The following is a 22,376-nucleotide window of genomic DNA, read 5'->3' on the forward strand; positions in this document are numbered from 1 at the left end:
CGAGGAGCATGGGGGATAAACAAAAGAGGGGTTAGTAGCAGATACGAGAGGCCAGAGCTCCCAGGAGAAAGTAAAAATAAATAATAAAGACACAATAAAACAAAAAGCACAACAACAGTCACCGCCACTGAACAGACAGCTAAGTCAAAATGAGGTATCTATGGTGAACTAGGAGGGCCAACATGGATCAGACTCAGGCACTAGGTGTGTAATAGGGAATCAACCAACTACGGGGCGACTTCAGAAGCTGCAAGAAAAGACACAAAAAAACTCAAAAAAACAGATCACTTCAAATGAATGGAAGCCAAAACACATTAGTTGTCATTATGTGTGCGCACGCGTATCTGTGTGTATAAACAAGGACAAAAAAGTGGAAGTACAACTCAAAAAAGAGGTGGGTTAGACAAACAGCGGGTTCACTTCAAGGCAAAAAACTCTACTGTGGGAGCAATGTGTGTGTTCTATTTCATTTTTAGACCTATGGAAAGGAATGGGCTTTAAAAAGGTGTCACAAACTTTTCAGGCCCATGTGAAGCAGTAGGTCCAAGTGATGCCATGACCAGTAAAACCGGACCCAGCTAAACATGCAAGAAGGAAGCCAGATCTGTGCGAGTTTCCCCACATGGCTGCCACCTGGATCCCGGGCTGGACCTCTGGATCCTTCCCTACACTGATGTGCTGAAGAAGACCCAGCATTTTCCAAAGGCAGCTATTCTTTTGGATGCTCTGCATGAAAAACAATCTCAAACTTTGCTAGAAAGCTCAGCCACACACCGCTCCTGTGAAACCCACAGGCTGTCAGTACCACCAAAAGCCAGGCTCAGTGTGTTACAAGCAGATCCAAAGGCCGGTTTGGACAACCGGGGTATGACTCTGCTACCTCCATTGCACTGGAAGGGAGAGGTCTGGAAACAAGCCTGGATGGTGGCTAGCAGTAGATTCACTGCTCCCTCCAGTTCCTCTGGAAATCCAGCCTTGAACCTTTCCAGCTCTTGCCCTCCCTTGCAGCCAAGTCACCGCTGTTGGGTTGGATGGGTGACAAGCATCAGATCCAGCAAATGAAGGAAGGGGCAGGAGGCGGCAGCGCCGTGGGGCTGCAGATCTCTCCACCCCAGTGCAGATGCTGGCATGCACGAGACAACCAATATGTGCACCTCGGGTGCGGCAGAGCACTCCAGCTCTCGCGGATGACTCAGAGCTATAATCACTCGAAAGATGTCAAAAGGCATAAACTGAAGGAGAGCGATGCAATATGTGGGCTTTTGAAGCAGAGCCAACAAACCGAGCAGCTGAAGGTCTCCCAAGTCTTAGAGGACCAGGTGAAATCACACACATGGCTTTGCCTTTTCCTGCAAAGCCGAGAGCTACCCACCACACAGCGCCCTCCAAAGCATCCCTCGAGTTGCTCCAGTGTGTCTTACACCGATGCTCTCCCTGCTGACTCTTTCAGGCCAGAGCCAGCAGCTTGCCTCTCTCCAGAGGTCCCCCCATCCTGCTGCAGCAGGTCACACCAGCACTCTCCTGGCTCATGGCACCCTGCCAGTCAGCTGGGAACTGGGCCATTTCCTCCCTTTATAGAGGAGAAAGCTACGGACAAAAGTTGTCAGCAGGGACCAAGCATCTCATACAAGGTCTCACATGTTTTATGGAAGCAATGGAAGTCTTTGCTCTGTTAAGCAGAGTTCATTTGGGACCAGGAGATCTGCTCAACTCCTCCTCTCTGAACGAAATTCCTCCAGACCACCATGAGACTTTGTTCAGCAATGCTAGGCACGGCGGGAAAGTTGGTAACACCTCCTTGTAGCAGTGCCAGTCGTCCTGCTCTGTCTCTTGCCCCTGAAGCTGGGGCACAAAAGGGAGGAGATCCACAGACCCCACAAAAGGGGTGCTTCTCCACAGCACCCCTATGCTACACCCTGGAGAGCCTCCCCGTCACTCAGCTGCCGGCTGAGGGAGCAGAGAACATGCAGAGCTGCTGGAGGGAGAATGATTCAGATATCCCCCTGCAAGCTGATGAGGCAAATAAAGATACAAGTATGTTCTGCCACTTCTTTGCGAATGGGCTGCAGATCTGGTGGGTGAACAGAGATGACACCCCTCTTCCTGGTGAGATGAGCTGGGTTAAACTGTCCACCTCGGTCTGGTACACGGGCAGACTAGGAGGGAAGTCACCAACCAGCACAGCCAGCGAGAGCCTCGTAGGGATCTTTGGTCTCAGCACAAACAGCACTCACAAAACCAGACAAGAGAACTTACTCAGAGAAGAGTCTCGTGCCTGGAACCCTGGAGATTTTACCTGCAAGATGTTCCAGGGTTCCCCTCTCACAAGGGATGCCCTTCTGTGTCTGCTCTCCATCTGGCTCAGTAAGATGGTGCTGCACCACATGGGGCAGCAACGTGGCATCCCCCTGGCACAGGCTCAGCACATCCCAGCTAGAAACAAACAAGCCAGCTCTTGCACACACACACAGACCGGCACGCACATGTGAGCTGGATGACAGACACTCATGAGGGGATGGGCGTGGGCCAGGTACCCCCGCCACGATGCTGGTGTACCAGCTGGCCTGCAAAAATGGAAAATTTATGTAGCTGGGACCAGAAATTCAGAGCTATGTTTGCTGCACTAATGACCACGGTAAGATCCTGGATAAATTCAGTGTTTAGTGTGAATGCACAGGACAAGCGAGACCCAAGCAGGCCACCTTCTACCAAGACTGATAATCTGTCACACCATCAACATCTTGAGAACAGCAACTGCAAGCACTGACCCCTAAAATACAGTGTACAAAACCAACTAAACCAAGTATAACCAACCCAAACAAGCTAACAAGAGCCTAGGTGACTGCCAAAGCAACTAGGTGGTCAGTCTAGTACAGGCTCAGAGGAAGGAGTAGCTCCACAGAAGCCCTCCCTGCCCTACCACCACAGGCATTGGTGAGCCCAGACCCTATCTACCACATTGCTGCCTTCAGCTCCACCAATATACTTCTGCTGCAGCTTTCCTCAGATTTTCTTACTTTGATTTAACCATCTCTGTCAGCAACTGCTGTGAAATTAATTCAGCTGTTCCCTTGTCAAAGGAACTTAACAGCAAGGAAATGTGTTTTGAATGAGCCAGGCAGTAAAAGCAAAAATTAAATCCTCCTCAACCAAGCTGAAAGCCCACCTCCCTCCCTGCCCATGGTCAGGCTCACACCTCCTCTCCACCTGAAACCTTTGCAACCTGCATAAACTCCAAGCTTAGAATTTATTCTCATTTCACACCATCACTGCAGCACCACAATGTGCTGGGCAAACCCCACTGCTCACATGGAGACGGAAATTACACCTTCTGCATGAAACCAGCATCAGCTCCACCACTGACCCTTGGTTTGCTTTGCCCAGCTCCCTCAAACCATGGCAAAACCCCCAAGGCAGACCCACTCAGCTCTGCAAACCATGTCTTGAGGGTCATTCCTGAGACCTCCCTCTCCTCCATCACCCAAACAGGGGCACAGCAGGCGGGGCTGCCAAGGTCCAGCCCTGGAGAACTCATCCCACAGAAGTGCAGTGGAAAACAGAGGGACACCATTAATCTGTATGGAAGGAACTGGAGCTTTGAGAGAGAGGGAAGGGAAGCAGCAGAGGGAAATAGAGAGAAGCCTAGGCAGAAAACAGAGGGAAGACTTAGCGACCTGGGTTAGCTTCTGGTAAAGTTGTTTGCTGCCTGGAAGGGTGCAAGCTATCCAAGTTATCTATTCCCTTGCTGCAAATCAGGGAGAACATTCATCCACAGACTGCAAAAAAACCCTGCATTTTGGTCTTGTCCACCCAAACCCACTACCCTGAGACCCCTCTAAACAGGTTTTCTTCCGATTAGAAAGTCTTGGTGGTGCACAGATGCAGTCGGGAACAGAATGCAGCTGCGCTGCTTCAGAAACACTGGGGTTAAACAAAATAAAATTCAAGCATCAGTGACAGCTAAATAGAGAGAAAACAAGATTATCAGAAATTCTCTCTTCTCTCCCACAGTGCATAAACAGTGGAGACTGAAAGCTATTCAAAAAGTCACCAAGGGTATTTCTTTAATAAGAGGAGAACACAGAAAATGACTGTGCAATAAAAAAAGCCAATTATCCAGGAAAGATACACTACCTACTCATAGCCTGGCACAGCCCTGCAGAGAGAATTCACACTCACGTGCTCACAAGCCAGCATACGCAGCTCACAATGAACACAGAGAGGGGCACTGCACCAGAGAGGGCTTTTCTTTGGTCTGGAAACCCACAGTTAGATACAGGATCCAGCTTTGCCACTGATATTCAGCAGGGCCATGTTTTCCATCTCTGTTTGCATGCAGAGAGTCGCCTGTCTCTGCATACACTGAGAACCAGCATGTGCAGAACAAGCCGGGCACCGATGAACCGCTGCAACTGGGCAGCGATGCTCCGGCTACAACGAGGGACCAGCAGAGCCCTGTGCCGTCCCTGCAGAGCTCCAGGGCAGCAAAGAGCACGCTTAAGTGCACGGGCTCGCTCAGCTCTGTCTCGCACGGCATGCAAGTTCACAGGCGGGACAGGACAGGCTGCTTGCTTACAAGCCAGCTCTGAAACAGCAGGCTGAGCTGCAGGTGAGCGGCTCCGAGCAGCTCCGATGCGTCACCACCGGCCAGCTGAGCCATGGTAACCGGCTGCTCTCACGCACCGTCCAGCCTCCCAACCAAGGCAGGAGCAAACAGCCCTTCTCACATGCCTGCAAGAGGCAGAGAGCACACAGGCAACCCATTACTGGCAGCTCAGCCGATCCCAGTAGCACACTAACCGCTGTGGGAAGGTCCGAGTGGCCACTCTGCCTCCAAAACAGATTTACAGCTTTGGTAAAGCAACGCCTCTGCCCATCCCTGCCTGCCTGGGGCATCCTGGGGCTGAGCAGGGCCGCATCGGAAAGAAACGGCGGCTTTTGGGCACAGCATGCCCTTTTCACAGCAATGCTTTTAGTTGCTTATGAACACAGTTCTTTTAACAAGAACTGCCAATTTTTGCACCCCTCAGGAGGGTGGACTCATACATCAGTCCTGCAAAGGAGGAGAAGAGGTAAAAATGTAGGAAGCAACAAGGAAGGGGGGGGGGCAGGGGGAAGGACCAGAAAGTATTGTAAACTTGTTAAAGATGGAACAGCATAAAACCTAATTTTTTTTAAACGCTTTCCCGCCCCATCCTTCATTTTGGAAATCAGGGTGCGAGTTAAGGTTTAGAGGGAGAGAGAACAGGCTGGGTTAGGTTGGTGCAGGTGCTCTCTGTGGTTATTAGAAGTCATGCATTGTAATAGACTATCACTCACTGCCCGCAGGAGGAGATGCAGCAGCAGCAGCAACAGCAGAAGTGGTGGGAGTGGAATTGACGGAGGAAAGAGCTACATGGGTTGGGCTAGAAACATTTTTTACATCGTGGTGCTGGCTCACGATGGAAGGCTGTCTCCTGAGGGCTCCCTGCAAAGAGGAGGCGCCGGTCTGGAATGTGTAAACTACGTCCATCTGCAAAGAACCAGAGAGTGAGATAGCGTTGCCCCGGCCAGAGACAGGGAGAGGGGTCAGGGATGGAGGGGAGCAGGGAGGTTGGGCAGACACACACGGACAGGAAGGAAGAAGGAGGGCAGAGAGGTGGGGAGGAGGGAGGAGAGAGCCCCCCCACCCCACTCTCCCGTAAACCCACACCGGGTTCAGCTGGTGTTTCTGGGAGCAGAGGAGAGGTCGGCTTCCAGACCCTGCCCCACTCTCGCAGGTGCGAGAGGGGCAGGGTTTATCCCACCACCAAGAAAGAGACTGCGGTGGGAGGGAGCGATAGAGGAAACACCTTAGGTTATCCCGACAATCTGCAGGAGGAGTAGAGAAAGAGAGAGGGTGGGCAGAGGTGCGAGCTGGCAGCTGGTGGTCCAGAAAACTGCACTGGGAAAGGGCTTCTGGTCCCTCAGCCCCACGGGACGTACACCTCGGGGGCTGAATCCTGGGACGCACCATGTGCCCACAGCTCCCATGGCAGCCGGCCATGCTGGAAGATATTTCAGCCTCTCTCCCAAGCTCAGGGCTCTGCACAGGGCTCAGAAGCAGAGCTGGTAGGGGCGGGCAGGGATGCAGCAAGGAAGCACCCTTGGTGGTGGGCCACAGTTGCTCTGTGGATGTGCACCGAGCAGCATCCAGGTGCCAGCGTGGCTTCCCAGACACTTTGCAGCTGGCCTGTCCCCAGCACCGTGCCAGCCAGCCCGCCGGCAGAGCGCACAGCCCTGTACCACCCCGGCTTGCCCACCTTGGCCGCACAGCTCCTCAGGAAGGGACACCTCCTCCAGACCCTTGTGCAGCTCTAGCTCACCCTGGAGGTATTTTACACACTGCTTTGCTCCTTCCCCAGTTTGATCTCCCTCCACAGAGGGACTCTTCCCCAGCACACCAGGCTGGCCTGCGGGGAAGAGCCCCGTGCTCTCGCTTAAGACACGAGTCGGACAGAAGCCTCAAGACGCTCGAGTTGGACCTGCCGGCTGCTCTGCTTGATGCACAGGGCACCACAGCCAGGAAAGGAGTTGGTAAAGAGACTCCAGGACATGCCAGTGTCCAGGAGCATTTATGCTGCAAGAGCAAGAGCTCGTTTCAGCCCAGGTCCACCACGGCTGCAGGGAGATACCTCAGAGGCTCCAGGCTCAGCCCCAGCAGTGCGCCTGGCCACTGGTACTACAGCCGTCCATACCTACCAGACCTCCGACACATCTGGACCGCATCCGAAACAGCCCTGGGCTCCCAGCACATCTTTCATGTGAATGAACCAGACCGAGCTGGCAGCTCAGCCCCCCCGCAGCAGCGCCAGCGACCAGCGCTGCTCTGGGGCCCCAGAAGAGCCCGGCTGCCCCTCACCACTCTCAACGGGCAGGGAATCCAGGCAGAACCTCGCCTTGAAACTATCAAGGCAACATCTCACAGAGGAGAAGCAAAGTTAACATGGCACAACATGGCTGTTGTGCTCACTCCAGTCCCTGTGTCTGGGCCATTTTGGTTATGTCCATTTGTCAGAGACCCAGAGGAGGAGGGACGAAAGGTAATGCAGCAGCCCTGAATGCCAGGGGCCACTGGGGACCTACAGCTTTCTTCCATGGGGCAGCTCTGCCCAGGCCTCAAGGAAAGACAAGGGGGAGTGAATTCTCTGCAGGGAGCTCTCCCTGCCCTGCCCAGCCAGCAGTCTGGGGGGAGAAAAAAAAACAAAACACCCTTTCAGGAAAAAACGAGTCAGGGAGAAACAGCTGATGTGAAAATCGTATTAACAGGTAGATTCTCCTCCCCTTCTGTGCTGTGGGGCCGAGAACTCCAGGCGAGGAGCCTGGAGAGCCGGCAGGGAGGGGTGGCAAGAGCCCTTGGCCAAAGGGCCATCAGGAAGGACAGAGAGCAGCAGAGGAGCAAGACTGGAGAGGGTCTCATGCAGGCAGACCCCTCCTGGGCACATTCCCCACTGGGAGCGGCATCCCAGCAATGACCAAGAGCAGCTTCAATGCTGACCTATTTGCTGCACAACTCAGTAAGAGCCCGAGCGGCTCCATGGCCCCCCTGCAGCTTCCGAGCACCCTCTGCTGCACAAGGTGCCCATCAGCAGTGCATCCAGCCTCCTGCAGATCAGCTTGGCCTCAGGCTGCAGGACACCGTGCTCTGCATCAGAACAGAACAGTGCCTCCCCCCACCCTGAGCTGTCCCCAAAAGCCAGGCTGTCCTGGTTCCCCAACCAGGGCAGACCCAGAAAGGCACAGGTGGTGGGAGAAGTCTAGCCCAGGAGGTGATGGCATCCTCCGAGCAGCAGCCGTCACCTCTTTCCAGACAGAGCCCCTGGAGAGAAAGAAAGAGAAAGAAAGAGAGAGAGAAGGAAGAGCCCCACAGTACCCACTGCCCCACAGTACCTGCGTCTGTATCCTGTTGAGACCCCTGAACCACAGGATCTGCCCGCGCCGCAGCTCCATTTCAGCATGGTCGATCTCATCCACATCTTCAGGCAGTTCCTCCTCTGGGATCTCCTCCTTGGTGATGCCATGCCCAGCTTCTTTCAGGAACTTCAGGTGGCTGGTTGGGACAGTGCAGATCAGCTGGGGAGAGGCAGGGAGAGAGCAGCTCCTTAGCCTGCAGGCTCTGGCAGCACGGAGCCCACCGCCAGCCTTGACCAAGAGGGAGCATTCCTGCAGTGAGCTGCTAGGGACTCAGCTGAGAGATGTCAGGAGGCAGCTGAGACATGCCACCACTGGATGTGCCCCACTGCGAGCAGGGTGGGAATGAGGAGTAGATTAGCAACCTCCTCTCCTCACTGCTGGCTTGGTACTTTTGAAGGGGGTGCCCTTCCAAAGCTTCCTTGAATAAATACTGGGGAGAACAAGGGCAGCGAGGCAGCAGGAAGGGAGAGGCAGGCTGGGCTGCGAGCACACTGGGGCATGGAGGCACATGATACATTTTTCAGACTGGTTCTTACCTGGCCCCAGAGGAGCTCTCCCACTCCGATAAAAATACACCAGAACCACTGGCTCAGGGTGAGCCCGGAGCAGCTGAACGGCTTCCCACCAAACTCCACAATGATGATCTACAGCACAGGAGAGAACGAGTCACACACTGGGGAGCTGCAAGGGCTGCATGGCACAGTCACGGGATGAAAAGGTCCCCTAGGGCCACACGTCTTTTCCTCCCCCCTTGGGATCATGAGAGGAGAAAGGACCTCACATCTAGGCTACTAATTTTACAGGACACCAGAGCCACATTGCCTGGCCAGCCCTGGCATCTCCCAACACACTCTAGACCCCAATATTCAGAGGTTTTGTGTCACCAAGAAGCTGCTGGAGGAGAATAAGAGGACAGAACAGAGCTGTGGGCAGTGACTGCAGCAGACACAGGTCCTGCCTGTGGCATGGTCCCCTCCCAGCCCCACCATCTTATTCCCGCAGCTTCACCTGAGCTGCAAATGTCCCCAGAACCACCGTGCAGAAGATAGGGTTGCGGTAGATGGACTCGAAGACATTCCTCTCCCCGTGGATCTTGCGTGCATTGATCTCATTGAATAACTGCATCATGACAAAGGTGTTGAAGACAATGGTGTAGTGCTCAGTGGGCGGGGAGTGGAGCGGGGCGTTTCGGCCACTGTCGATGTCAAAAAACTTCTCCCCTAAGCAGACAAGGGTTTTTGGGGAGGGGATGGGGAAGGGCATGGAAAAGAGGAGAAGATTAGATCCTGCTCCTTACTTCTGCTCCACACCACTGCAGGTGGAATTAGGATCCCAGGCTCTTGCTGAAGATCCCTTGACCCAGCTGCAGTCCCCCATGTTAGCCCCACTGCACCCTTATTTCCTTAAAAATGTTGAAAAGCTGCTTCCCTGGCTAAAACTGTCTCTGCACCCAGCAAGCTCTAGAGCAAAAAATCCTCTCCTTATCACTCCTCTGCTTCCAATCCATTATTAAATAAGCTCTGTCCTGGCCAACGTGAGGTCACCAAGTGACAGCTGAGAACAAGTGTCCCCAACACTGGTGAGGAAAGGTGGCTTGCGAGGCAGGGCTCGGACTCTGCCCCTTTCCTTTTCCCCCTGCCATTTCTTGGAGCCTCAAAGCTCACCCGCAAAAAGCAGCGTGAAAATGATAGTTAGCTGGTACACCGCGTGCCCGAGGATGTTCTTCAGCATGGTGCGGGAGATGAGGGGCTTGTTGCGGCCGTAGGGCTTGCGCAGCAGCAGGGCCTCCGTGGGCGGCTCGGTGGCCAGCGCCAACGAGGCGAAGGTGTCCATGATGAGGTTGACCCACAGCATCTGCACGGCCTTCAGCGGGGAGTCCTGCAGAGGGAGGGAGAACACGTCACACCACCAAAACCGCCTTCTCTTCACTCCTTGTTTCACAGGAGCCTCAGCCCTCCTGCTGAGCCCAGCAGCCCCATACCTGGGTGATGCAGGCCCCGGTGAAGGCCACCACCACGGCCACCACGTTGACGGTCAGCTGGAACTGGAGGAATTTGGAGATGCTGTCGTAGACGTTGCGGCCCCACATCACTGCCTTGACGATGCTGGAGAAGTTGTCGTCCGTCAGGATGATGTCGGACGCCTCCTTGGCCACGTCCGTCCCTGCGATGCCCTTGAGGACCAGGGAGAAAGCAACGGGGTGAGTCACGGAGCAAGGTCCACGCTTGCTGGCTGCCTGGTTCCGCTTCTTCCCGGAAACGGTCCCGGGAGAAAAATCCACTGGAGCCAGAGGAGCTGGTGCCGGTCCTGCATTTGACAGCGAGTCCTGCTGCAGCTGTGCCGATGTGCCCAAGAGAGGCTCCAAAGCAGCAAAGCCTTCAAGGACAGACACCAGCTCGGCTCCAGAGCGGGACTCCAAGTCAGCGCAGCTTAACAGCCTGTCGCTGTGCGTGCCCCAGACAGGGGCCACAGCGCAGCAAAGCTGGAAAACAGCTTATAAGCACGGCTTCCTCCTTATGCCAGGGAACACGGGCATCCCTGTCTAGGCATCTCTGCTGCAAGTGAGGGTTGGACCCCCAAAATGAGAGAGAGAGAGCTCAACAGCCTGCAGTCCTGGCACCCTCCTGGTGCCTTCTGCCCTGTCCGGGCTGGACGGCAGCCCCACAGCAAGCAGGGCTGCCCACAGCCTCCCAAAAGTCACCTGCAGCATCTCAAAAAGATGCAGTTTGCTCCCCAGGAGCTGGGCTCGCTGCGTTTCTCACCGCCGGCACACAGAGGCGCTCGCTTTGCAGTAATTAAATGCGCTGCAGCAAAGCCCGAAACCAGCTGGTTCCATGGTGCTTTCCCGGAGAAGCTCTCTTGAGATTTGCAAGACCCATCTCAGACGGGAATCCTCCAGCTGTTGCTGAGCATGAGCTTCGGAGGCAGCTGGACAGAGCTATCGCATGTGCTGTTTGCTCCCCACTCTCTGGAGATCCAAGGGCAGCGCAGCCCCGGTGCCGACCCCGCAGTGAAGCCCCGTGCCTGGCCAGGGTCTGATCCTGCACATGGGGGCAGGGAGCCCCACTGTACAGTCCCCAAGAGAAGACAGACTACCTTCTGCTGTTTGTCCCAAAGGCTCCAGAATTGCACTTGGATGTCTAACACCTTCCTAAAAACCCCTACTCCCCCAAAATTTCTCATTTGCTCAAAGCTCCCTACATGGGCTCATAAGGCCCCACCCAGCAGCTGGCTCCTGCTCACGTACCTAAACTTAAACAATTCACAGGAAACCTGTTAAAACCAACAGGTTTATTTTCCTCCTGCTTTCAGACAGGGCAAAGAAAAGCAGCAAACCAGGAGATAAGAGTTCTTCACCATAAATAAACTCCCCAGGTCAGTGCCAGCACCACGCTTGGAGCCTGGGCTGCCCATTATGAGCCTGGGTGAAGAACTGCAGGGGTAAACCAAGTCACACCGAGTTACTGCATTCCCACAGCTCTCCTGGACCCCACAGCGCAGAAACTGGGGCCAGGCAGGTCCCTGCTCTGGGTGCTCTGCAAGTGCTGCATCACCTTCAGCTTGACATGGTCCCTGCAGGTGGGACAGAGGAGCCCAGCCCTAAGCCAGGCTCTCAGAGGATTGCTTCCCATCAATCTTTTGCTAACAGTCCTATAAAGTTCATGAGAATTAAATCAAACCTCCAAAGAAAGTTTCTTTTTTCTTTTTAAGCCATCCTGTAGATTTGGAAAAGAGTTTCACCAGTCCAGAAATAATTTCAGTGTTGAGAACAACCAAGCGTGTGCCATTTAGTTTCTCATCCCAGAGAGTGAAGGCCACCCCCAGGGAAAACCCACCGCCCATCCATACCATGGCAAACCCAACGTCGGCTTTCTTCAAAGCCGGGCCATCGTTGGTCCCGTCCCCAGTCACGGCCACCACCTGCCTCTGGTCACCAACAGTGCTGTCGATAATTCCTGAAATGGAGACAAGCAGTTCAGAGAAAATAAGCCCTCCCCAAGGGCAGGCTCCCAGCACGGATTATGCTGCAGAAGCACCCGGGCAGAGCAGAAAGAGACACTTTGGTGAGAGATAGCAGCTGGGGGAGCTGGCAGGCGCTCACCTTTCACGAGCGTGTGCTTATCTGTCGGAGAGGAGCGGGCCAGCACACGCAGCTTGGGCCAGATCTTATCCAGCTGCTCCTGTTCTACCTGCAGGACAAAGCACATGTGTGAAAGGGAAGGGACCCCCCCAGAAACCTTCTGCCCCACCGGAGAGCAAACCCCAAGTGGGACAGGACAGCGCCTTCGCCTCCAAGCACCCGGACACCCCTGTGGCTGCACTGGCTCAGGATCCCGGCAAGCAGCAGGACCAGCTGCGTTTATCCAAGGAGAGGAGGAAAACCCAGTGGGATTCAGCACCTTACGCTGCTGGGGCTGTTGGAGAGGCCACCCACACCCGCTGCAGAGCAGGACCCAGGGCTGCTCTCCCACCTCCCCCTTCTCGTTGCGGATGCGGCGGTTGAACTCCTTCCCCTCCAGGCACAAGAAGTCCTCCCCTGGCAGCAGGATGCCACACTTGGTGGCAATAGCACGGGCGGTGTTGATGTTGTCCCCCGTCACCATCCGGACAGTGATCCCCGCACGCTGGCACTTCAGGATGGCGTCTGGCACCTGGGGGACAAGGACAGAGTTGGGGGGGGGGCAGGCAGGCAAGGCGCTTAGGTTTGGCACTGGCTATCCTGGGAGTCAAGCAGCTCCTCTCCCATCCTCCCTAAAAGGATCTAGAAAGGGCCCTGGTGAGGTCAGGAACCTGTATCCACCCACAGCTCAGCTCAGTGCTCACACTAGGGATGAGATGCTGAACTGAAAAGTCCCCCCCGCCCCGGCAAGGAGCAGCCCAGTCATTTATCCCTGGGGTGCAGGGGGAAGCCAGCAGGGACCAGAGAGGATGCCTGCCCCTTCTTGCTGCCGGCTGCGCGGGCACCACAGCCTCCTGTCCTCGCTGTGGCTCCAGCCAGACTTGCGTGCATGTCTGGAGCAGCTTCTCCAGCACAGACAGCACGAGATCTTCCAGCCCTTGCCCCAAGAGGAAGGCAACCTCACTGCCTTCTCCCCATCATGCCACGGTGCTGGGCACCGAGGCATGGCCAGGCGATCCATCAAAATGGGGGCATTTCATCCACCCCCCCGCACTGCTCCGGCAGCACGTTGCTGCACTAATGGGTTTATCTATTACGGAGCGGTGGGGGAAGAGGATATTAGTGAGAAATTAGCAAATTGAATCAATGGCCTCCAGAGCCGGTGCAGACAGGGCATCTGTAATGCAATTCCCAAACCCAGATACTTGAACATCTAATCAGGAAAGATGCAAGCAAGGCAGAAGCGCAGGGGCAAGCTCCAAAATGTAATCAAGAGGCAGGTTTTGGAGGGCTTATTGCATTAGCCCAGCTGCCTGCCCGTCACCCCCATGGCAGAGGCAGAGCGGGGCAGCAAGCTGCGAGGGAGGAACGAGCTAGATCAGCCCTGTCCCTCTCCAACACCCCTTTGTCACCCCTACGTGGTGTCACCATGCACCTTTCAACTACATGTAGAACCAGTCTGGCTTGCGCACAGAGCAGTTGGGGGGAATGTTTGGGTGGAAACACTCTGCCACCAGGTCATTTTGTCCAGGTATGGGAGAAAAATGCCAGCAGCAGAGAGCTGGTAGCGTGGGGCACTTCAGAGATGGATGCAGAGGAGGTGCTCGTGCTTTCATAAGGGGCTTGTAGTCCTGAGCAACAGGGAAAGGGGCTCCTGGCCCAGCAACAGGGCTGGGGTGGAGGATAGCCAAGGCAGAGCTGGGGTTCTGTACCTCTGGCCGCACAGGGTCCTCTATCCCAACCACAGCGATGCAGGTCAGGTCAGACAGGATCTCGTTCTCGCTGTCCCAGTCCGGCTCAGCGTCAGCAGGGAAGTCACGGAAAGCCAGGCAGATGGTCCGCAGCCCGTGGCAGGCCATGGGCTCTATCACCTTCTTCACCATCTCATCCCGGTCCTTCACCTTGAACACCCGGGGGTCACCATTCTTGTCCAGGATCCTGGTGCACCTAACAGGACCAGGATGGAGGGTGAGGGAGACCGGCAGTGGCACGCACTGCTGGCTCAGCTATCTCCTCACCCAGGTTCCCCATCTGCAAAACAGGGGCATCCCTCTTACCCACACCTCCCTACAGCTTTACCAAAGCCACCCTAAAAGAGTTAAACACTTTGCATGACAGCACCTCCTGATAGTCACCTCCCCACTTCACAGCGGCTGGGCACCCTTCACCCCTCGGCCCCCCAAAACAGCTCCACGGTGTATTGAGAGCCTAAAGCCCGTGCGATAGGGAGAGGACCGGCACAGCGAGGGAGGACAGTTACTTGCGGAGGATGATCTCGGAAGCTCCCTTGCTGTACATGCGGAAGCCGCCATTGCCATTCTTCAGCACCGTGCTCATCGACTTGCGGACGGAGTTGAAGGTGTAGACCTTGTAGAGCTTCTCCTCTGGCACCTCGTTCCGCACAGCTTGGTAATCCTGCTTCAGGTCCAGCACAAAACCAAGCAGGGCACACTCGGTCTTGTTCCCCACTTGCCGGGGTAGCCCCCCTTCCTTCTCAGGTGGCTGGAGGGGAAGGAGGGAAAGAAAAAGCAATGCCAAACCTCAGTATGGTAGGGTGGGAGCTGCAGGGATGGCCAACGCTGGGAAGGCCAGAAGACATGAGGTTGTGGTTCTCCAACTCACCAGGATCTTGGACGTGTAGGCAGAGTTGATGGCGACACCGTTGACTATGAGGTCCAAGATCTTGGGCAGGATGGCTTCGGGGTCAGGGATCTGGCGGTAGTGGGTGTCCCCCACGTAGGCCTGCACCACAGTCATGCGGTTCATGGTAAGCGTGCCCGTCTTGTCCGAACAGATGGCGGTGGCATTGCCCATGGTCTCACACGCATCCAAGTGTCTCACAAGGTTGTTGTCCTTCATCATTTTCTGCAACAGGCACCGTGACCAGGAAGGTCAGAGCCAAAAGCCTGAATTTCCCCATCAAGCCCCCAGCGACCCTGCTGTATCGTGGTCTCACCTTCACAGAGTAGGCCAGGGAGATGGTGACTGCCAGCGGAAGCCCTTCGGGCACAGCCACCACCAACACGGTGACACCGATGATGAAGAACTTGACAAAGTATTGGATGTAAATGGGGGTGCACTCCGCCAGCCAGGGCCGCCCCTGCACCCCAAACGTGTCGATCACAAAGTACAGCACCAAGATGATGACCGTGATGGCCGACATGATCAGCCCTGGGGGAAGAGGCAGAGTGGCAGGTGAGGGGACGCAGGGGAAGGGGACAGCCCCTTCTCACCATGCCCCTTCCAGCGAGAGCTCTGGGGTGACAGCTTGTGCCAGGCCACCGCCACTCACCCGCCTTCCCGATCTGGACCGCCAGGCGCGTCAGCTTCCCTTGCAGCACAGACTTCTCCTTCTTGGGCACCTTCACCTTCTTCTTCTCCTTCTCCTCATTTTCCACCCCTTCCTGGCTCTTCAGGGGCTGGATCTCTAAGGCCACACCATCCTGAGTTTTAGCTACAGCCCAGGGCAAAATAAGACACCACGTGTGAATAGGAGAGAGACCAGGAAAACCTGTAGGACACCACTGAGAAAGATGGTGGTGGGAGAGAGAGAGAAAACCCAGAACAAGAACCATTCCCGACGACACACGCATCCGAGCACATGGAAACCTTGTGTCCCAGGGCCCTGCCACCTCTCTACAGGGCAGTTTTCTGCCATCTACCCCAGCCCCACGGATAAAGGATCCTCAGAGCTGACACTGGCGATGTGACCCCTGCACCGGTCACACCTCTAAGGCAGCGCTGCAAGAAACCCTCTGGCCAGGCTTTGGGGTGGAGGCAGGTCTCTTCTAGCCTCCCCTGTGGGCTGCTTTACACCCTGCAGCAGATGGGGAGCACTTTGGGCTGACCCCAGAGAGGCTCCGGTCCCCCCAGTCCCCTGAGGAGCATCCCCACTCCCTCCCGGTGCCACCTCTGCAGTGCCCTGTGGGCAGTTCAGCAGGAATCACTTGCCAGGGGAGTGACTGAGGGGGTGAGATGGAGGGGGACGGTTAGAAATTTGGATGGAGATTGAAGAGGAGTAAGCCAGCTCCTTGAATCCCAGCCCTGAGCCATCCATCATGTTTTTAGGACCAGAGACAGCCAGGCTTTCAGTTGCTATAATTGGTCTAGGCCAGCTGAAGGTCTATGCCGGGAAGACCTGGGTCAGCTGGAAGTTTTTGGAGAGGGATGGGAAGAGGGTGGGAATCCCCCAGAGAAGCTCTTCCTCAGCCGTCGGGGCTGGAGGAGCAGCAGTGGCCCCATAGCTGCCCATGGCCGCCCCGGGACCTGTCCCCTCCTAGCTGCCGCCGCTCGATGCCTCGAGACACCCTGGAGCTCGCGGCTGCTCCACATCGGACACCTCCACGGTTACAACAGACCCGACATGGACAAAACAAGCACCCGGACACAGTCTGACGGGAAGGAGGGAAACTCAAACTGCTGAGAGGAAAGAGAAAGAGAGAGAGAGGTGGAGAGAGAGGTGCAGAAATGGGCTTCCTCCACAGCCTGCAAAGAACAGTGTGAGAAACACTGGCGAGGAGACGCTCACGGAGTCGAGGCCATGGGAGGAGAGGGTGCAACCGTCGCATTGGCCAGGCCCCATGGGACATTTCATCCCAGGAACAGCCAGAGGGGACCTACATCTCTCCCCCAGCTGCGCCCAAACACAAACCCTGCCAAGGGACGGCTTCTGATGGGCACAAGGGCTTCAGAGCCACCAGGTCACGGCTGCAGCTCATGTCAACATGGATGAAGTTTGCTCTGAGAAAGGGATGCTCTGCCAATGGTCCAGGCTGCTGGAAGAGCCCTGTCCTCCCTGCACAAAGGCTTTGCCCCACACAGGGGCAACGTGACCACGGGGGAAGCCGGCCGGCCCCATCCCAGCTACGCACAGCCCCGTGGTGGGGTGTCGGAGGGCACCACGATGCCGTGCCAGGGCCACCGGCTGCAGGACCATTGCACCCTCTCCCAGGACAACGAGGCGAGAGTCCCGCCGGAGCAGCAAAGAGCACAGACTGATGAGAAGAAGGAAGGAAGGAAGGAAGGAGGAATGCTCGGTAGTTAGTGTGGTGCTGGTTCAAAGGATGGAGAGGCTGGTTACCTTTGTTGCGATTTTCGGGGGCTCCGGTTTTTTTACCTGTTCAAAGAGAGAAAGGGTGGAGGGCTGAGCACATGGACCCACGTTCACCATCCAGCTGGTGGGACAGCCTGGGGCTGGCCCTGCTCCGAGGGGCTGCGCACCGCTCCAGCAGCATCCATGCGCAGGGCTCAGCACCCTGCAGTCACCCTCTGGACACCACGCGTGCCTTGGTCCACAGCTCGCGGCACCGGGGAGGCTCCGGAGCTCACTAGCTCCCCCAGGCACCCCGTCCCCAAGGCTTCAGACTTCCCCACCTGCAAAGCACCCACTACCACCCCTATCAGTGCTCCAAAGGGTGCCAGTGGTGTCTCAGACCTTCAGGGAGAAGAAACCATATAGCAGAGCTTGACCTCCGTGCAGCACGTGCCGAGCACCGGTGCTCCCTACCTCCCACTGCCATCGGGTGCAAGCGGATCCTCCCAGGAGGCACACACTTGTCCCCCGCCATAGGCAGCACTACACCCGTGTCTGTCACGGGCAACGTCTGCACATGGGGGTCCCCAACGTGCCTCCACAACACAGGGAGCACAGGGCTGCTGCAGTCTAAATGAGCCTTGAGTGATAAGGGGTTTCTATACCTTCTCCCCATCAAGCCCCAGCACCACAGTGGGGGATGAGCCGGTGAAGCCCCCTGCCTCGCTTTGCTCCCAAATCGAGGGCTGCAAGGCACAGAGCTGAGTTTGCTGTGGGGCTGAGTGACAGAGCTCGAAGGCTGGGAAAACACCGAACACCGTGCCCGGGTGCCTGGCGAGCTGCTGCTCAGCTCCAACAGCAGTGCCATTCCCACGTCTTACCCTGTACTCCCACCTCCAAGCTGGCACCTAAACCCCAAGAGCTCCACAGCCACCGAACTCCAGTGATGCGAGCCAGCCGCCCGCCCCGGGCGAGCGGAGCTGGAGAAACCCAATGCACATACGGCCCAGCGCTGAAACGGCTGCCAGGAGAGGCCCAGCAAGCCTCTCCCTGCCTGGCATCGCCTCCCGGGAAGGGCTCCCCGGCGCAGGGACGCCTGTGCAGCCAGCGATGCCAGCCAGCAGCTCCCTTCTGCCAGCTCCTCGCACCTCGCGGCTGCTCCCAGTGAGCCCAGACCTGCTGAACAGGGGTGTGGGGACACGGGGGAAAGCAGGAGCTTCCCAAGCATGGCTTGTACCAATGCTGGCTTTAAAGCTGGTATCAGAGCTGGCACAGAGCAGGGGAATAAGTAGCAAGATGTGAGAGCCGAGGCAGGAAAGCATTCGAGTCCCAGCATGATTAGGAACACCTCAGCCTGCCTGGCTGCTCTCCCACCCTCCACCCCCCAGCACACAACCCCTCCTCTCCCTCTTGCCATCCTCTGTGCCTCGCCTCCTTCCCCAGGGAGCTCTGCGGATGCCAGCAGAGATCTTCAGCAAAGTCCTCGAGGTTCTGTCTGGACGGGCTACTAACATCCTGCGGACAACCAGGACTCACCTTCCCACCACGGGGCAGGCAATGAGCACCGTGCCACAGCACCGCGGGGCATCATTATCGGCCACTTTTCCCTCTGAGCCTTGACCCCCCCACCCTGCAACTCCAGGCTGCAGCCGGCTGGAGAAGAGAGAGTTGGAGCCGTGTCTGAAAGAGCTGGCGAGCAGAGGTCTGGGTGCATGGGGGGGTCTTTCCTCAGGCAGCACGATCCCCACGCTGCGGGTGAAGGGGCAGCAGGGAGGGAACCCCCCCAGCGCCTCGAGAGCTCACTGTACCTGCCTGGGTCATGGGCACTAACCCACAACCGTGTCCCACGGATGTGGGCGTAGCTTGTTGCACACCGGTGGATGCTTCCCAGGAAAGGGAGAAAGGCAAAAGGAGGGAAAAAGCAGGTTCAGTGGATCTCCTTACCTTTCTTCACCTTCTTTTCCTCATCTCCTTCTCCCGCACCCAAGAGAGTGAAGATGATTCCTGTCTGGGAGTTGATACCCACAGCAGTCACCACCATCCTGCCGGAGCCCTCCATCACGTGGGTACCTGGCACAGCAGGAAGGCCATGGTGAGACAGGACACCGGCACGCAGTTCTCATCTCCTCCCCAACACCGGGACACGGGACCCAGGAGCAACCATCTCTCCATCACAGCATGAACCCATCCCAGCCCTGCACCCACCACACGAGAGCCACCCGGGATCCTCACCTGACAGCAGCATGGGGTCTTTATCCAGTGATTTCTTGACTTGGTCTGACTCCCCGGTCAGTGAGCTCTCGTCTATCTTCAGGTCGTTGCCCTGGATCAGGATCCCATCTGCAGGCAAGAGATCACCTAGGAGAGGAGCAAAGTGTGGGGGTCAGCCCCAGCCCGGGCAGCCGCAGCTCACCCCTGCCTGCCCCATCCCAGGAAGAGGCTTCGTGTGTCAGCAGAAGGACTCAAAACTCAGTCTCAAACCAAATCTAGAGAGAGGAGAAGCAACAGATGGGTATTACAAGATGATATCCAATAGCTCCAAAATCTTCACTGATGTGTGAAAGCATTCGCTGTGAGGACTTTTGCTCAATCAGACAGTGCTTCCCCCATCTGGTTTTACTGAATCAACAACACATCCTTCCCAAAGCCTCCTGATACATCCAAATCGTTACACAATCCCATCATCCACCTGCCAAGGAAGGTAAAAGCCCTATGTGAAAATGAACACCATGTTGGACCAATCTCCTTCCTGACGGGAGTTGCATGGGATGAGCATATCCCCTGGTAAACAAGGAGCAGGACCTAGTTTAGCCCATAGGCTACATCTCCTTGCTAAAGAAATGTTCACCAACAAGGACATGGTTGTGAAAATGAATCATTTTTGAGACCAGCAGGTTGCTAAAGCAACCCAAAGTTGTGTGCAGAGCCTGGCTTAGCTCTGCCAGCCCAGGTCCAGGCTGGCAAGTGGCAAGGTGAGTGGACCTCCATCACCTGCACTGGAGCATCTCCCATCGCTCCCAGCCATGGCACGCTGCAAAACAGAGTAACAGGAGGAGCTAATGCTTCCCCTTTTGCCTTCCAAGGAAACAGGGCTGGCAAAGCAGGGAGGAGGAACCACCACACTCCTGAGTTGGAGGGACAAACCCCAGCCACCACCACCTCCACTCACCGTACTTGATCTGCGCGATGTCTCCCACCACGATCTCAGCCACCGGGATCTGAATCACCTGCCCCTTGCGGATGACCGTGAACTTCTGCTCCTGCTCAATGCGGCTCTGGAGGCCCCGGAATTGCTTCTCCTTGCTCCAGTCATTGAAAGCTGTCACCAGCACCACAATGATCACTGAAAACAATATAGCCGCCCCCTCGATCCAGCCGGCCTGCGACTCGCCCTCGTCCTCCACGCCACCCGTCGACTGGCCGCACACTGCAGTTGGAGGAGAAAACTCGTTTGCACAACGAGACACCCGCTTTCCTCCAAGTAACAGCACAGAGCAGAGCCTGGAAGACAGTTATTCCTCCCTCCTCCTCCCCGAGCTGGTCCAAGGGCTTCCCCTGCTCTCAGGAGAGGTTTTTTACATCCCTGGAGGCATTTGGGGTTTTTTTTCCCCTCTTTTTCACTTTTCATTTTTGGCAGAGGTTGGGCTGAGAGAGCCGGGACAACTGGCTTCTATTTCCAGTTGCAGCACCCAGCCCTCCCTTCACTGCATGACCCTCGAGTGAGTCACCATCTCCCTGCATCTCCGGATCCCTGCTCCTGCTCGACTCCTCCAACAATACAGAGATCCAGGACTGGGGAGGAGGAACTCGCCCAACACTGTTGCTCAGCCACATGTGGGATGTCACGGCTGTGAGGACCACTCCCTGATCAGGGGGAGGTACCAGGGGACAGACAGTCTTGTCCCTCCATGCCCAAACCAAAAGAGAAGCCCCATGGGACTTGGGAAGCCACCAGACCAGACAGACCTCTTGACCTTTGAGCATCTTTTGGGGGAGTAGCAAGGAGCAGCTCTGAGCCATGCTGTGGTGCCAGCTGCGCCCAGACACATCCATCAGTGCAGGTCCCTTGACGGGACCATGGCAAGGACCCCACGGATGGGGAGAAGCCACCGCCTAAAGGGTGAGCAGAAGTAGCTCCCAGCTCCATCTGCACCAGGGTGGAGGGACCCACGGGGTGACTTTCCAGAGACAGCACCTGTCCCAAAGCCCCGCTCCCACGTGGCTGGGCACGGCAGCTCATGTGGGTCCCCCGTCGGGTACCCCAACCCACCACAGGGACCCCAGGGACTCACATTCATTGTCACCACCCGGAGGGTGGTAGAAGGACAGGCCCAAGGAGATTATGGCTGCGATTTCCAAGATGATCAGCGTGACGTCCTGGAGTGCCTCCCACACTAACTGCAGGAACGTCTTGGCCTTTTTGGGAGGAATGAAGTTCTGGCCGAAGACCTGCCGCCTCTTCTCCAGGTCGGTCGGGTTCCCGGACAGGCCTGGAGAGGGGAGAGACGGAGATGAGGGCAAACCCCACTGCTGCCCCGCAGCTCCCCGCCAGCACCAGTGGGAACCCCGCAAGGAGCAGCTCCCTGCCTGCATGGGGGGCACGAGGTGCAAGCACGGGGGGATCCAAGGCAGGGCTTTGCTTCTGTCACCCACGGAGCAGGGGACGTGCAACCGGTGTGGCAGGACGCTGCCGGAGCCACGGACAGGAGAGCGCGCGGGGGCCAAGGCGAGCACACCGAGCCGCCTCTCCCCGGTGCTGCAGCCTCACGAAGCGCCCGAGTGCCAGTTAATGCCAGTTGGCACTGGCCGGCTTGTTTACATGCTGCATCAAATTAGCCGTAAATCTGGCACCGTGAGCGGCGCTCGGAGCTGTCGGAGCCACCTGATCCCTCTCTCCTGCCAGCTCGGAGGAGCAGCCACCGCAGAAAGTGATTCGGCGCAGCAGGAGCGTCTCCGAGCTCGGCCGAGCCCCACAGACACGCCACGGCCGCAGAGGCTGGGGCAGCACGGCCAAGCCAGCTCCTGCGGGGAGCTGGTGGAGGAGACACGGGGCTGGACCTGCTGAAAAGGGGTGGTGGGAGCGAGGAAAGGAGCAGGGCAGCCCTGAGCTGGGCTGCTGCTCCCCACTAGCTGCGTGCAGCAACCCTAGAGAGAGGGGAGCAAAAGGGGAGCAAAAGGGGAGCCTGAGTCCCTGCCCTAGGGCAGGGGGGGACTGTGAGCACAGCAGCCTTCACAGCTGTCCCATCACAGGGCACAAGCCAGCGATGGGAGATGGCAATTCACCCCACTGCC

General features: G+C 56.7%; 1 protein-coding gene across 8 annotated transcripts in view; it reads right to left on the bottom strand.

The window, feature by feature from the left end:
- ATP2B4 (ATPase plasma membrane Ca2+ transporting 4) overlaps positions 1-22,376 on the bottom strand; it is a 54,114-nt gene that overhangs the window by 5,136 nt on the left and 26,602 nt on the right. For 3 of the 8 annotated variants that reach the window (XM_029999944.2, XM_029999946.2, XM_029999945.2), the window contains exons 3-20: positions 21,377-21,574; positions 20,254-20,511; positions 19,317-19,442; positions 19,029-19,154; positions 17,133-17,168; positions 15,345-15,506; positions 15,009-15,223; positions 14,675-14,917; positions 14,313-14,554; positions 13,765-13,999; positions 12,405-12,584; positions 12,035-12,122; positions 11,782-11,888; positions 9,914-10,105; positions 9,597-9,810; positions 8,941-9,152; positions 8,469-8,576; positions 7,909-8,091 (exon numbers count right to left, since the gene is read on the bottom strand). In XM_029999944.2, coding sequence (XP_029855804.1) covers positions 7,909-8,091; positions 8,469-8,576; positions 8,941-9,152; positions 9,597-9,810; positions 9,914-10,105; positions 11,782-11,888; positions 12,035-12,122; positions 12,405-12,584; positions 13,765-13,999; positions 14,313-14,554; positions 14,675-14,917; positions 15,009-15,223; positions 15,345-15,506; positions 17,133-17,168; positions 19,029-19,154; positions 19,317-19,442; positions 20,254-20,511; positions 21,377-21,574 — 3,125 coding nt within the window. Of the gene's footprint in view, positions 1-22; positions 2,912-5,319; positions 5,513-7,908; positions 8,092-8,468; positions 8,577-8,940; positions 9,153-9,596; positions 9,811-9,913; positions 10,106-11,781; positions 11,889-12,034; positions 12,123-12,404; positions 12,585-13,764; positions 14,000-14,312; positions 14,555-14,674; positions 14,918-15,008; positions 15,224-15,344; positions 15,507-17,132; positions 17,169-19,028; positions 19,155-19,316; positions 19,443-20,253; positions 20,512-21,376; positions 21,575-22,376 lie in introns of those variants that run through there. The other 5 variants (XM_029999951.2, XM_029999948.2, XM_029999949.2 and 2 more) reach the window with 5 other exon arrangements.

This window comes from Aquila chrysaetos, chromosome 24 (assembly GCF_900496995.4).
Source record: "Aquila chrysaetos chrysaetos chromosome 24, bAquChr1.4, whole genome shotgun sequence".
NCBI lineage: Eukaryota > Metazoa > Chordata > Aves > Accipitriformes > Accipitridae > Aquila > Aquila chrysaetos.